A 15696-nucleotide genomic window follows, 5' to 3' on the forward strand; every position below is an offset into this window, starting at 1 on the left:
GTAATCCTCTGCCTTTCTTCTGCAGGAGCAGAGGTGTTGAAGCTGATGCACAGTAGCCTTAGAGCCAGTATTCATCATCTTGCCCAACACTGCAGAAGGGTTTGCCAACATAGAACCTGCCCCTCATTTACTGGACTCATTTTCTAATGCTTTCTACATGAAATTGTATTTCTTGACTGCTTAAAGCAGAAGGATCAAAAATGATATTTCCTAGGAGGTCACTGGAGCCCAACTCCATCTAGCACCCACTCTGAAGCTGTTAAACTGTAAATCGACAGAAATTCCTAAAATATGTCCTCCTCACACCCCCCTTCTGTGCTTTAAAGTCGGGGTGCTGTGGGTAGATGAAGACAAATCTGTGAGCTGTGGCTGCTGGCCAGTCTGGCTGAGCTGGGGGTCAAAGAGGGAGGGGTGGTAGTGGTTATTTCGGGAGGGTATATCAGCAAGCATCCCCTCCTCTACAGAGTGCTTGAGAGTGACATGGCAAGTGTTGAATACAAGGGAGGATGAACACACACACACACACACACACACACTTTGCCCCTTCTCACCCTCCTGAGTGCCCACCCTCCGACGCAGCATTCCAGTGTAAGCAGATGAAAGCCAGCCACCCCCTGTCTCCTCATGGGTGGAGTGATTTGGTCACGGAGAGGAGCGGGAGACTGAAGCCTCACACTCATGCATTGATACTCGCAGAGTGTGAGGAACTGAAGAAGGGCAGAGCAACTTATACACTCTCACACACACAGCAGGCTGTGAGCTGGGAGCAGGGATGGTAGCGGAGGAGATTGTGGTCTCCCTCTCAGGAGGAGCCCCGTGGGGCTTCAGACTGCAGGGAGGAGCAGAGCAGCAAAACCCTCTACAGGTCGCCAAGGTACAGTGGAGCCCATATGTGTGTGCATACAGTATGTTGCAGAGAAGACTTACTGCCAAGGTGGTAACATGAGTAGATGGGTTTAATAGAAAGTGCAGCTGTTAATTGTGTTGTGGAGCCTTGATGGTCAGTCTTGTGCTTTTGCTATGTTTGTAATTCGAGCTTCGGTTAGAAACTTTATAGTCGGCATAAAATCTGAATAAATGAATCAGTAGCTTATTACATTGGTGTCACTATGAGCTTAAATCTCCGGTGCTTGTAGGTATTTCTAGGGGTGTAAAATAACTAAATACAAGTACTCTTGTCAGTGTAACTGTCTAGCTTTTTCACACACCTGCACTTTTGTGAGTACAGTCTAAAGTCAATAATTCTACTTTCCCTTGTTTGTTCTCAGCCAGTTTTAGCAAGGCAAGAATTATCTTACTTTGGAGAGCATCACTGAATTGGGGAGGGATTAGTTTGATGGGCAAAGTCATATTGAATATAATATAATCAGGATATCAATCAGGATGTCTTTTCACTTTAAACTTCTGTATCTAATTCATTTTAGTAAGAAAAAAATCCAACTTTTCTATTGTTACTTGAGTAGTTTTGACCACAAGTAATCTTCCCCTACTTCACGGAACAATACCTCTAGGATATACTGAAGAGTACAGTTTTCTCATACTAATTTGGCTGTAGCCAATTTCAGTTTTACGCTCCCCTGTTCATTTGGGTTTGTGGGTCAGAGAACAGTGTGAACACATGTTTAGGGGTTGATCTTGACTCAGGCTTCATCACTGTATCCTGATGGCAAATACAGTAGCAGAGATTAATAGAAGTGTATTTTAAATAGGTTAGTCTACAGTGCATGTGTGTGCATGCATATACATTCTATATTACTATATTACTATTATATATGTGCACAACTACCCACATATATTGCATGTGTGTGTAGTTGTGCACATGAATGTGTCCACTGCCAACACATACACAGCAGATAATGAATTTGTTTCAGATTTGCCATTGTCACGTATTTATTAGACATAATAAGCCAACTTTAAGCCCAGGAATCTTCTTTTTTTCATTTAGGTTTCTCCAAAAGCGTTTTGTGTTCGTGGTTATATTTGTTGACAGTCCAGAATGTTCTCTCTAATAAGAAAATCTATTCTGGAGAGGAGGAATGCGACCTCGCTCACACTGATGTTAAAAGTTGGCCAGTCACTCATAAGCTGTCATAACCTCTGATTCAAAATGGAGGTGGAGTGGCTCTGGCACCAAAGGCCTCTCTTTATCCAGGATTTTCAAGCAGATAAGGTCACCTTTGATGAGAGTTTGATCAGTGTGTGCTTCCTCTTGTTTTTTTGTATGTGTGTGTGTGTAACCTGTTGTTTGTGTGTGTGTGTGTGTGTGTGTGTGTGTGTGTGTGTGTGTGTGTGTGTGTGTGTGGGTGGGGCATACCTCAGATAAGCCCAGTTGGGAACGGAGTGCAAACTAGAGGATCAGAATAGCTCATTTAAGAGGAGCTGGAAGCTGAGCATGGAAAAAGGCTTCTTGTTCACACACAAAGATACAGAAACACACACACACACGCACACACTCATACATTTTATTGTAAGTATTTTTTTTCTTCTGTGTTTCCCATCAATGTAGCGCCTGTCTTTCTTCATCTGTCAAGGAATGTGGTTGATTTTCCTGCAAGGTTTTATTTTGGGTATGCGGGGAACATATGGTGAATGACAGGCATCCCCCCTGGTTCAGACTGGCAATGCAGCTGTTCAAACCCCCTCTTTCATGATGTTCACTTGTGCTGTGTGTGTATATGTGTGTGTACATTTGTCCGAGTGGGAAAGTACGAGGTAGATAGCTTGTCCTTGGACATGTTTGTGTGATGCCACAATGGGATTATTGGGTCAAGAGATACTGATAAAGGCAAATGCTGTATCCTCTTAAGAGTCCAAGTAGGTGCGGGAACACACTTTCCTCCTCTCAACATTTTTACAGTGATAAGGTGTATATATTAGTGTGTATGTGTGAGGAGGAAGAGGGGAGGGCCTTATCTTCTTCTTTTAGAGGAAACTGCAATCTAGTGGACAAGAATACTTCCCAATAATCCCATCTGTCCCATATATCACCCCACAGACATACTTCCTGAAGGATCCTATGACATCATCTCTTAGCGACCTCCAGCAACAACTGCATGACTTCATGAGTTATTCTGATACAGGGACAAGGATGGCTGGCAGTAGCGGAGAGCTGCCTTTTGCTGAACACATCAGTTGTTCTACAAGTCGCAGAGCTTTATGCCATTTCACCAAAGAATGCTCTCACTGACTAACACCGTACAATCTGTAAGACTTTTACAGGAAGTACACTGACGTAACAACATGAATGACTGCTACAAAATATGGTTACTGAGATGGTTATAGAGCTTAAAACTTAAGTAATTTTCTATAACATTAAATATTCATGATTAAATAAGCAAGAATCAAAGTTAAAGTTCAGAAAAAACATCCTTACTTATTATTTATTAGTAATGTGATTAAGGTATTAAGTTCATATGCTTCATCAGGACTGTGTGGGTGTGGTTTGATCACATTTGACTGACAGTGGCCTGGCAATATGAGCAAACAACCCCACAAGTGTCATCACGTTTTGATTAAAATGTTGCCGAATCCTGATTGCATGGAAATACATGACATCACCATTTTCCAACTGAGCCCCACCCACTTCAAACCAGTGAGAAGAGCACAGAGAAAAACTGAAACCTCTCATATCACATAGCCAAAGCTGTTTGAACTTTGGCAGAAAATAGTGGTTCATGTAGGAACCCATCACTCATAGTAAGAAGCTGATTGAGAAAATATGTTGACAGGGCTTTTAAAGACACTATGTATAGAATTTTTATGTGATTATAGTATAAAATGATTTTGAAAGTTTTTGTTTGTAGAAAAATGAAACAATCCTAGTGAAGACTGGTGCAGTGTATATGTTGCTTTCAGCCCATTCATCTTCAACGTTGGGTGATGGATACTACGACTAGGGGTCACCAAAGTCCGCATTTTCATGTTAAACATTCAGGTTTCAGTTCCAAACTGTTCCCAACAATAACAGGACTTCTGCTCAAGTAAAAATACAGTTTCAGAGTGCACATACATCATATTGGGAAGCTTTGAGGTAGAAAGCAGAAAGCACAGAGAATCACAAAAAGTTGTAGGAGACTATTTTTGGGACACTTAGACAAAACAAAACATTGGTTCCTAATGTGGAGACACCCCAAGAGGTTGCAAGATAAATTAGAGGGGTTGCAAGACAAATACGACAGAAAAGAAAAAACATTATGCTACACAAAATGATATGTATATATAAAGGTTTATAAACCCTCTAGTGGTTATATTTTAAGTTCCTTAAATCTTCTGAATTACTGGATATTCATAAAAAATAAATCCCCCTTCTGGTCATAACTCATTGACAACAGGTGACAATGAGTCAGAAGTGTTTTTTGTTTTAAGGGGTCACAAGTCAAAAAGGTGGCGAACCACTGGTCTAAAAAGTTAAATAACTAATGGAAGTTGAAGATTAGGTGGGAAATTAGCCAATGTAATGTCAAATAAGTATATTTACTGTACTTTTACCACTGCTGCAAGTATTAATGTGTCATTAACCCCTTTCCTCTCTGCAGGTACGCAGGCGCAGCAAAGCGTGCAGAGCTGGACTGAAGGAGCATGACGAGCTGGTTGCCATTGGCGACCATATGTGTGCAGAGCTCAGTCATGCTCAGGCCATGAGCCTCATAGATACACAGAGCGCCACACTCAACCTGAGGGTTAAAAGGTCAGAGCATGGAGTCACACACAGACTGTACATCGAACACTCTTTGACCTTGTTGTTGTACATAAAGCAAAATCAAACAAACAGATGCATGTTTTGCATTTTCACATCTTGTCATCTGTATGTTTCCAGGGCCCCTTCTGGATTCCACTCCTCATCTTACCCTGGTCGCTCTGCATCGCCCCGCTCCTCCATGAGGGTCCTGTCTCCCACCGGGGCCCCTTATCCCTCACACTGTTCCTCCATCCTCTCCCCCACCGGGATACCCAGGGGCATTACTTCCCCTCCAGACAGTGAGGCTTACTATGGAGAGACAGACAGTGACGCAGACACACAGTCACTCACGCACCGTCGCCAACGCCGCACACCTCCTCACGCACGCTCACCTGGGCGCTATGACAACCAAGAAGAGGAGGAGACCTCAGAGATGAGTGGGTAAGGATTGGAGACCTGAAGTTGCACTTCCTGTTCTCAATGTATTCTGCCATAAAAGGTTTCTTTTATCAGTTTCCAAAAAGCTGAAACATCATACTGGGGTTTTCTGTCCATATTCTAAACAAAAAGAATATCTACCACTGTACTGGACAGTAAAATCTGAGAAATCAATACTTTTAACCATGATAAAACCATTATTCTGTCAGAATTAAACAACTCCAACTCCCATGAGTCTTATCTGTGTTAAACAGATAAGGTTTTAAGATGTTACCATCCAGTCCAGTAGCAGATATCTATTTAACTTAGTATACATAGACGAATCTCTAGTATGATGTTTTAGCTCTTTAGAAAGATAGATGAAAGAAATTGTCAGTGGGAAAATATCTTGCTTCCTTGGGCAGAGGCTAGGTGGCAGGGATTCAGCTCATTTTAAGGATGGTTTATTTAGGACCAACCACATCAGACAGAAATGATTTGCCTTTACAGCCCTTCTATCTTTTGTCCCTTACAATTTGTGTGTACATGTGTAGTCAGTCTTTTTCTAAATATTGGAAAAGCAAGAGGAGAATGATATGGCATGTGAGATCAAATTCAAACCCAAGATGTCACAGCTTCATTGCATAAGGTCGACTAAACCACCCTGACATCGTCTCAATCTCGATATTTGAATTTTTCAATTTATCATCTTTGTTGTGTTCTGTCTTTCCTTTAAGGTATGAGAGTGCCACAGATGCAGGGGTTTCCATGCAGGAGCAGTGGGAAGGTCAGTGTCTTCCTGGTGTCCCTCGCAGAGAGCTCATCTACCAGCCCCTGCAGACCGAGTGGACCACTCCAGCACACACCCCTCACACTCTCACCCCTCACACACTAACACCGACCCCCGATCAGGGGTTAGTGGAAGCAGAGGGAGAAGGGGACAGTGGCTTCCAGGAGGCGGGGGGCTTCATTGGGCTGGCCTGCCCACCACTTGTGTCTCCTGAAAGGGCGAAAGAAGCTCTAATGTTGGGCTCCAGTAAACAACTGGTGCCCATGGTGGGACCACAGCAAACCCCTGTCAGCGACGAGCTCTCCACCACCTACATGGACAAAGCACGGCAAGCCAGTGAGTATATATCTTTATACAAAACTACAGTACACCATTACAGGTAAATAATAGTAATAATATTAATAATAATAATAATAATAATAATAATAATAATAATAATATTAATAATAATAAACTAAACCAGAAGCCAAAACCACTTTGGTGTGGTTTACAAGGAAAAAGGAAAAAGAGAAAATACATATAAACAAATACAATGTGAGAATAGTAAACCATAAAATCATTACCACCTGATTGCTGACAGTGAAACAAATGAGGACATTTACAGTTATACTTTGTGTGCCAAAGAAAACACACAACAAGTGACACCAGAGAGGTGATGAAGTTAAGGAGGAATCAAGCAACAGGATTTATGGAAAAACTAGTCCTAATTTTAAAACCCCAGATACGTTAGATGCTACCATGATCTTATCTTAATTATACTGCTATATCACAGCTAGAAAATAATGTATAATTGATGTTACAATGCTAATTATAGTCCTTTACAGCATTCCATGGATGTGTATATCACTTCCATGCATAAAACTTCCAACCAGTTTGTTCAGTTGGATCCAAACTTTTAGGATAATACACCAGCTGCTAACCAAAAACAGGAACCTCTCTAGTTTCTCATGGTAATGCAACTATTTCAGTCTTGGCCGCAGTGTTTTTGCTTTTTCATTTTTAATTCCAAATATTCTCCCTTGGTGTCTCCAAGACCATCAGCTGCTGCAAGCTGTGTAGTCTTTTAGTCAGCTTTGTAGTCAGCTTAAATAAATAGCTAGATCACCCTCTAGTGGTTATTTACTATAACTGGATCATCCACTTGCATTTACAGGCTGGTAGTAATAGGGTGAGATATATGAGATACCTACAGAGATATTCCACCTCCCCCTTCCTCCCCTCTTCTGTCCCCTGAAACAGCAGTCTAGCTCTTCAGTCAGTATTCTGAGCATTTGCCTCACTTGCTGTATTTATAGGCATTGAAGCTTCTGATTGACAGACTGAATGCATCTCTGACTTACAGGTCACACAGCTGAATATGTGGTGTATGAGTGTGTGGTTGTGTGTGTTCGTGTGAATGTGTATGTATGTGCAAGTTGCGGTATGTGTGTGTATCTTGCCACATGTGTGCACAGTAGGCTATGCATGTGAGATGTCTACATAATTACATAAAAGTAAGTTTGTTTGTCAAACTTTTCTCTTATCTTTGCTTTCTTTCTGGTGAAATACTGTATAGTTTTATCTCTTCAGGCCTCAAAAAAGTATTCAAATGAAGCCATCTAATAAAGGTAAAATTCTCTGCGTGGTCACAAGTAGATGTTGCTTTGTATTAAGGGGTTGCAAACGAAACATATTGGGAACCACTGAATTAATCGATGATAAGATATGATTCTACTGTGATGTGAGATGTAATTTTAAAGGAATACTTTGACATTTTAGGAAATACACTTATTCTCTTTCTTTCTGAGAGTTAGATGAGAAGATCGATACCAGTCTGTCGCCTGTACGTTAAATATGAAGGCTACAGGAGGGACGTAGCCTAGCTTAGCATAAAGACTGAAAATGGGGGGGAAACAGCTAGCCTGGCTCTGTCCAAGTCAAGTTAAAAGAATCTGCCTACTAGCACAGCTAAAAACTAATTAACATGTTATGTCTTGCTTGCTTGTAAAAACGACAATTTTCCGACTATGTTTAACGAAAACATGTGAGTGGCATCAATCTTCTCATCTAACTCTCGACAAGAAAGCAAATGAGAGTATTTCCCAAAATGTAGAACTCATAAAGTTTTATCAACCTTTTCTGATTAACTTATTATGTCAACAAGGCAATGATGATCACAGCTGATCCAACTGAATAACTATGTACTGACTGAGTTGTGACTTCATGTGAGTGAATGTTGCAGTAATGAGGGATCTGTCCTCCATTACAAGAGGCTGAAGGCCTGTATGACTTAGGTTAGGGCTTTACTATAGGATGAATGATGGCTGAGGTGTTCAGGGACCTGCCCTTTCTCACGTTACTCACGTATTGTGGACTGTTAGCTGCTGCTATCGAGTTGTGTGTCTGTGTGTGCAGTGGTTGTTAGTGGTGTGAAGTGTCAGCAGCAGAGAGCGGCACATCAGTAAAGAGTTATGACCAAGCTTTCCTCTATAAACTATAATTGGCTTTATGAACTCATACACACACACACACACACAAACACACATATACACACACTCAATGACACTGCTGTCTAAATATCCTCTGATGAGGGGTCTTCCCGTCCTTGTGTGTTTGTGTGTGTGTATGAGACAGAGACTGGACAGGTGTTTGATGCCTGTCAGACAGACAGGAATAGTGGGTTGACATCATGTGTTGGTTTAGGTTGCTGGACACAGACAAAGGACTTTACATGGGCTGTGCCCTGAGAGAAGAGCTGGAAGACAGAGACTAAATGGTTCCCCACTCAGAGCAGAACTGGACACTGTGAGGGTGTGTGTGGGAGGGTCTGAGGGAGTTTAAGGACACACACACACACTCACACTTGTGAGATGAGGGACCTCACATTTCCTTCAGGTTCAGATGTAGGTGGACACACAGTCCCACACACCGTGTACACAGGTAAGACACATTAAAACCCTTTTGTGTACACATGTAATTTACACAGATTCACTTACATTGGAATTAATGCATATCCGTTTGAACTGAAATGTTGTTTGTCTTTCAAATTAAGAGGAATACTTCATTTCTATGCTATGTCAGCACCTTAGAAAGTTGACCATTAATGTCAAGGTCATTTGTCATTGTTGTACTCAGTGGACTTGACTGATGATCCTGATGAAATGATTTAGATGTGAGGCTAAGTTAATGAGTTACTCTACCTGTGATTGTGAATCTCATTTTGTGGTTTGATGCTGTAAAGACAAATTATATATTTTTTATAATTATCTTATTAACTTATTTTGCTTACTATGGGACAGATACATCAATCAAAAAATGACTGGAACAAAAGTTCCAAATTATTTATAAATATTTTGTAGCCATGCTAGCGGCTAGTGGCTCTTGGGATGGCGATGTCGGTCAGTCCACCAATTGAGTCTAGACTGAAATGGCAGGGAACTGAACTACTGGATGGATAGGGATGAAATTTGGTACAGATATTTATGACTTTGATGACCCCCTCTTTTGCGCCGCCATGAGATTCACATTTGTGGTTTTGAGTGAAATGTCTCTTAAGCTATTGGAAGGACTGTCATAGAATTTGGTATAGACATGCATGTTCTCCTTGGGATGAATTGTAATAACTTTGGTGATCTCTTAATCTTTCCTCTAGCACCATCATTGGGTCAAATTTTTAATTTGTGTCATTTTTGGTTTATGACCAAATACCTGCAAAACTAAAGACATTCTCACCAACCTCAGCTGTTGTTGGTGTTCAGTGTTAATTAGCAAATGTTATCATGCATGATAAACTAAGATGTGTTAGCATTTAGCTCTCTGCACCACCTCATAAATAAGAGTGTAAGAGAGCTGCTAGCATGGCTGTAGACTCTTGTTCTCCTTTAAACCTTGTTTTATTAAGTCTTGTGGAGGGTGACATTAATTTTGCTACAGGAATATCTGAACTTTGCAACTTTACTGAATCAATCCCAATGTACTTGATACTGGGATTGTGTATGTGTCTGTTATGTCTTGGTAAGCTTGACTGTATGAAAGTTACATAGAATATGGATGTGTGTACGCAGAGGCTGCATCAGACTATAGTTATGTAGTGAGGATATTCATGTGAGGTGAGCCAAAATACTAAAAAGACTCAAATAGCCTTGGACTAAGCAGAGATACACACATGTGCATGCTGGCGAGTACATGCACACACACACACACACACACACACACACACACACACACACACACACACACACAGGCACAAACAAGCATTTCTGCAGGAGAGACACTCTGATCTCACCTTCCCGGAGTGTATGACTCAACTCTGGAGAGCAGCAGGAATTCTTTGTTCTAAATCCACAACACACACTCCTGTCTGTCACTGGTAATCCTCATTACAGCTCCTCACTGTGATAATACTGTATAAATCAGCCACTGCTCACAGTCAGTGAGGCCTATCACACTGTTGTTTCCATTATTTGTTGCCTGTGTCTTGTTATGTACTCATCAAAAATCCCATTACCAGTTCTCTCCATTTCCTCCATCTTTCAGTACATTTATTTTGGTCTCTCTCTCTTCCTGTCTTGCAGAGTTGCAGCGTGGGGAGAGTTTGGTGGAGAAACAGGTGAAAGAAGCTCGTACTAAATGTCGCTCTATTGCATCTTTGCTGACTGATGCTCCGAACCCCAACTCGAAAGGGGTGCTTATGTTCAAGAAACGCCGGCAGAGGGCCAAGAAGTACACACTTACCTGCTTCGGCAAAGCTGAGGGAGATACAGGTGGGGAGACGGAAGGAGAGACTGGAGGGGAGACAGAGGAGGAAGGAGGAAGTTCTATCCTAAGTGGCTCAGAATTTGATGAAGAGGGATTTTCAGCATCGTTTGACCCTACGTGGGATACCGGTTATTTAGACCTCCTTGACAGGAGAAGCTCTGCCTGCCCATCAGCCACGCCAACTACTCCAACAACGCCAACCACCAATCACATCTCGGGGCTGGACATCTCAGCCTATCAGACTCCAGGACTTGTGACCTCTGTCAGTAAAAGCCCAGGGTTGGAGGTCTCAGGGCTGGAGAGCTCAGCCTATCAGGGCTCAAGGCTGGAGAGTGGCATCACAAAGCAGCCAATCAGTAACCACCCTGCACACATGTCTCCTCCAGCTGTGGCGCTGACCAATGGGGGGTCAGTAGCTGTTAGTCGGGCTAGTGTTGTTCTGAGCCCGCCCTCTCAGATGCCCCTTCCAAGTCAAAATGGGCAACATGGCAACCAAAATCCTAGCCCAACCACAGACTCAGATCATCACCTGAATGCCAACTTCAGTCCTAATCCAGGTGTTCTGAACCGTACTGCACGCCCCTTCACCCCAGGCCCTACCCCTTCTCGTGCATCTGTAACCTCTGTGATGTTTCGCCCTCCCCAACCCAAACCCACAGCAGTGACCATGGCAACCAAACCTGTGGCGGCCGTATCCATGATGACTATCCAACCTACTCGCCATCCATCAGGGCCAGATGCAAGGAGAGCGGTGTCTAGCACCTCTCTGTACATCCCTCCAAGAAATAACAACAGCAATACTCCCCCCTCTGTTAACTCTCTCCCCTCAGCTCGCTCACCTCCCTCCTCTCTGTCTTCTGTCTCCCAGCCTGCCACAAATCCACCGACATTTTCCCCTCAGCCCGCAGTGTATGCTTCCCCCTCCACCCCGTTCTCTCCTTCTGCGGCTCAAAGTGAACTGGTCTATCCATCACCTGCTCAACCCTTCTCCCCTCCAGCTCCACAGCCATTTCCCTCTCATCCTGCTCCAACTTATCCACCTCCCTCCACCTGCATTTCTGCTTCTCCCATCTCCCCACAACATCCCCCTGATCTTACTCAGGTCTCCTTCCATGCCCAGCCCACCCTTCCTCCTCCTCCCACCCAACCTTCTCCATCTCCATCTGTCCATCACCACATCAACATGACAGGTGCAGTGACTCCTGGCCCCCATGCTGCCATGGCAACTGCATCACCTCCCCAGGCTCCTGCCGCCAATTCGCTAGCCACACGTGAGCAGCGCATCTCGGTCCCTGCCGCTCGCACTGGCATCCTGCATGATGCCCGTCGTCGTAGCAACAAGAAACCAATGTTCTGTGCAGTCCAGAATAAAGTTGTTTCTCCCAACCCAGATTTGATGTCAATGGTCCAGAACATGGATGACCACTTTGGGAGAACCCCAGGTGGGGAACCTGTAGCTGCACCCAGTGGGGAGACGGGACATGAGTCAGGACCTGAGGAGGACTGGCTGAGGCTGGGAGCAGAGGCCTGCAACTTCTTGCAGGCTCAGAGGGGACCCAGGCCACCTCCTGTAGCTCCCAAACCGCAAGCCCCTCAGGTGCCTCAGCTGGCGGGGAAGGGAGGTCAGCTGTTTGCCCGCAGACAGAACAGGATGGATCGGTACATTGTAGAGCGAGCTCCCTCTGTTGCTGCAGCACCTTACTCTCCCGCCCAGACGAGAGAGCCCTCACCCACACCTTCTCTCCCTGCCACCTGGAAATACTCGTCCAACATCCGTGCTCCTCCTCCCATTAGCTACAACCCCCTTCTCTCTCCATCGTGCCCTCTGAAGGCCCAGAAGAAGACTGAGGTGACAAAGTCTGGGCCAGCTAGATCTAAAGGGCAGAAAGCGGGCATCAATTCTGTGGACATTATGAGCCACCAGCCCTACCAACTCAACTCTTCTCTGTTCAGCTATGGGGGCGGGGTTCCCCAGGACACCTCCACCTGTCAGCAGCAGCAGCAGCAGCAGCAGCAGCAGCGAGGAATGCCAAGTGGTCCTCAGAAGACAGCACGAGTGTATGAGGTAAAGCGTTTCTCCACGCCCCCGCCGACAGCCACAGGGCCCGCCCTCAAAGTTATTGTACCTCGATCAGCTACGACACTCGGAGAACCACTGTGGCGCTCTGATGTCACATCTCCTCCACCCACAGTTGGCCCCACCCCCTACCAACCCTATCAGCCTCAACCCCAACCTTACCAACCTCAGTGGGCTACCTCCCCTCTATCTCCTCCACCTCCCCCCGCCCCTACTGCTCCACTCCCTCAGCTCCCCACCTTCTCCTCTGCTCCTGCTACAAATCCAGTCCAGTCCCCTACTTTCTTCCACCTTCAGCCCCCCAACAGTGCGCAGGCCAACAGGCAGTTTAAGAGTGCCCCAGAGCTGAGTCCCCTGGGCCCCACTAGTGCCTCTCAGCCCGCATCCAGCAGCTCTCAACCTACCAGGGTCCCCAGGCCCAGGTTTAGCACTTCCAAGCTAGGTCTGCAGCCTTGCATCTGGCACCCTGGATCCACTACACACTGAACAGACTCTGGTCTGGACATAATAAACCATGGCTCTATGGGAACATTGAGCAACATTTTCTAATAAAGTCCATGTGTTTTTAGTGTTATAATATTGTTATTCAGGGTTGCAGCTTTGGGTTTTATCAGCCACGTTTTATCACAAGATCTTTTTGGATTGGCCACCCATGTAGCACATTTTATCACTGACATTTAATCTTGTTGACTCATTTATCCAATGCATTTGGTTATAATTAAAGGGAACACTGTGTTTTGCAAAGGAAATGTAGTGTGGAAACCTGAGAAAAGTAAAAAAAAGGAGATCAACGGCAGATTGAAAAGACAGAAAGAGATGCTGGGGAAAACTGAAATAAGGGTCTGTAAATATTGTACTGAATGATCGAGAATTAAGTTTAAACATAAAAAAGAAGAATTGAGGATGTGAAAAGACAAGACTGTTGTGAGAGAGATGTTGTCGAGGGTGGGAAAAGATGAAAGGAAAAGCACAGGAGGCACTGATGAAGTAATAAACATATAATATAATAGTATATATATAATAATATAATATAACAAAATAGAAACAATGATGTGGTGTAAAAGGTGCATATTTGACTTTAACTTCCCAATCTGTAAACACCCTACAGTACCTGTTGCCATCCAGCAATATCATATTAGAAAAGTTGCTTACTAACAAATTTAAAGTAGCTACTACCACTGTATTTCCCCCTCTGTTATAGATATTCTGGGGATTTGTGTTTGATGATTCTGAGTGTCTTTTTTTAGTTGCACTCTGCAGCGGTGTGTGCTTTGTTTTCTGTAGTTTTTCATAGGTCAAAGATTACAGCTGCCATGAAGAAGGGAAGCCTTTTACAGTAGACTTGATTTCTGATCTGTTGATATGAAACAGGAGAGGTATAACATGTCTGTTTAGCTGTGATTCTTTTCCACAGAGACATGCGGCTGAATAAAAATAGACATGACTCACCTCAGCTGTCACTCTGTTTCTTCCTGTGTCACCCACATCACCGCTCGCTCCCACACCGGGCCCCAGTACCTCCTCCTTCCATTCGTTTTTACCCCTTTCTCTTTTTCAGGCATTTACTGACTAGTCCAACAGCTTAATTGTTTTCTCAAGATTTAGACAGTGTTGAGATCAAATACACAGTCTTCAGAAGCAATAGTTTAGGCATCAAGAAAATGTTTTATTTAAACTTTCACCACATGGAGGCACTGTAGGATTTGTCATCCAGACCTGTGGCACCACTACAGTTTATGGTCTTCCCTCTCTCTCATCACAGATTTCACATAGCTAGAAATGTGAGCAACATTTAACGTAACAGGAAAGAACATATGGTTTATATTTTATATCCCTTCCTTTTATGTCTTAAATTTCATAGATCCTAACTGTAAACACAGTATATTTGGTAATCTGGCTGAATGAGATGAAATCAAAAATACAACCTTCAAATACATGCATCCTTTTTCTAATTCTTCTATTTTAGATTCAATATCTGATCATTGCAGTTGAAAATGTCCTTGTCGGATTGTTGGCATACATTTCAGAGCAGTTTAATGAAAGTCACCTGATGGCCTTGGAGCTGTGAAACCCAACCATGGCCACAGAAGGGGATCTAACCTATGACCCTTGACTGGAATCAGGTGACAGATGGGGCTAACTTTAGTCCTGTTCAGGGCCATTGGTAAGCTTAGCTGCTGTGCTAGTGGAAGGTACAACACACACAAATCCCTGCAGTGTACAGCATATTCATTTTTCTACAAACGAGGTCACTGGATTTTAGAAATACATAAGAGCCATAGCTGCACTTAAAGTAATGCCTGAAGTGGCTCTTTAACTCTTGGCCAAATTACCAAATTAGTTCTACAATTCACTCTCTTTCGGTCTCTCGGCTCTTGTCTATTAATTCCTCTCCCCTCAGTTGCACACACACACACACACACACACAGCCCCTTTCACCTATTTTTGGAGTCGTTAATCTCCAGCTATTTGGCCTGGTGCTAAACTCTTAATTCTGATGGCTTTTTTACAATGTGATTGAGAGTGGAGAGGAAGAGTTACCTCGTACATCCTGTGTCCTCCCACTGCTCTGCCAAAGAGGCTCCTTCCTCACAACAGAGTCAAGTGTTTGGGGTCAAAGGTCAGGGTTTACGGGCAGGTCAGACATTGGACAAATAATAAATGCAAATATCTCAACAGCTATTTGATGGATTGCCATGAAAATTTGTACAGACGTTCATGTTCCCCAAAGGATGAAGCCGACTGATTTCAGTGATCCTCTGGCTTTTCATCTAGCGCCACCAGCAGGTCACTGTTTTCACTTATCCTGTGAAGTATCTCAACATCTATTTGATGGATTGGCATAAAAATTTGCAGACATCCATGGTTCCTAGATGATGAATCCTGACTGACTTCCTCTAGCGTCACCACAAGGTTGTGGTTTTGAGTGAAATGACTCAACAGCTATTGGATGGACACTCATGTTCCCCTCAGGATTAATTGTAATACCCTTTCATA

The 15696-nt window shown here is 43.6% G+C and overlaps 1 protein-coding gene across 1 annotated transcript; it reads left to right on the top strand.

Annotated features, from left to right (window-relative positions):
- The first annotated feature begins 581 nt into the window (after window positions 1-581).
- Window positions 582-14148, top strand: LOC122867290 (synaptopodin 2-like protein). Its single transcript, XM_044177906.1, has 5 exons — window positions 582-874; window positions 4536-4687; window positions 4817-5119; window positions 5833-6221; window positions 10439-14148. The coding sequence occupies exons 1-5, from the start codon at window positions 773-775 to the stop codon at window positions 13183-13185; spliced, it is 3693 nt and encodes a 1230-aa protein (XP_044033841.1). The 5' UTR covers window positions 582-772; the 3' UTR covers window positions 13186-14148.
- Window positions 14149-15696: the final 1548 nt, after the last annotated feature.

This window comes from Siniperca chuatsi, linkage group LG20 (genome assembly GCF_020085105.1).
Source record: "Siniperca chuatsi isolate FFG_IHB_CAS linkage group LG20, ASM2008510v1, whole genome shotgun sequence".
NCBI lineage: Eukaryota > Metazoa > Chordata > Actinopteri > Centrarchiformes > Sinipercidae > Siniperca > Siniperca chuatsi.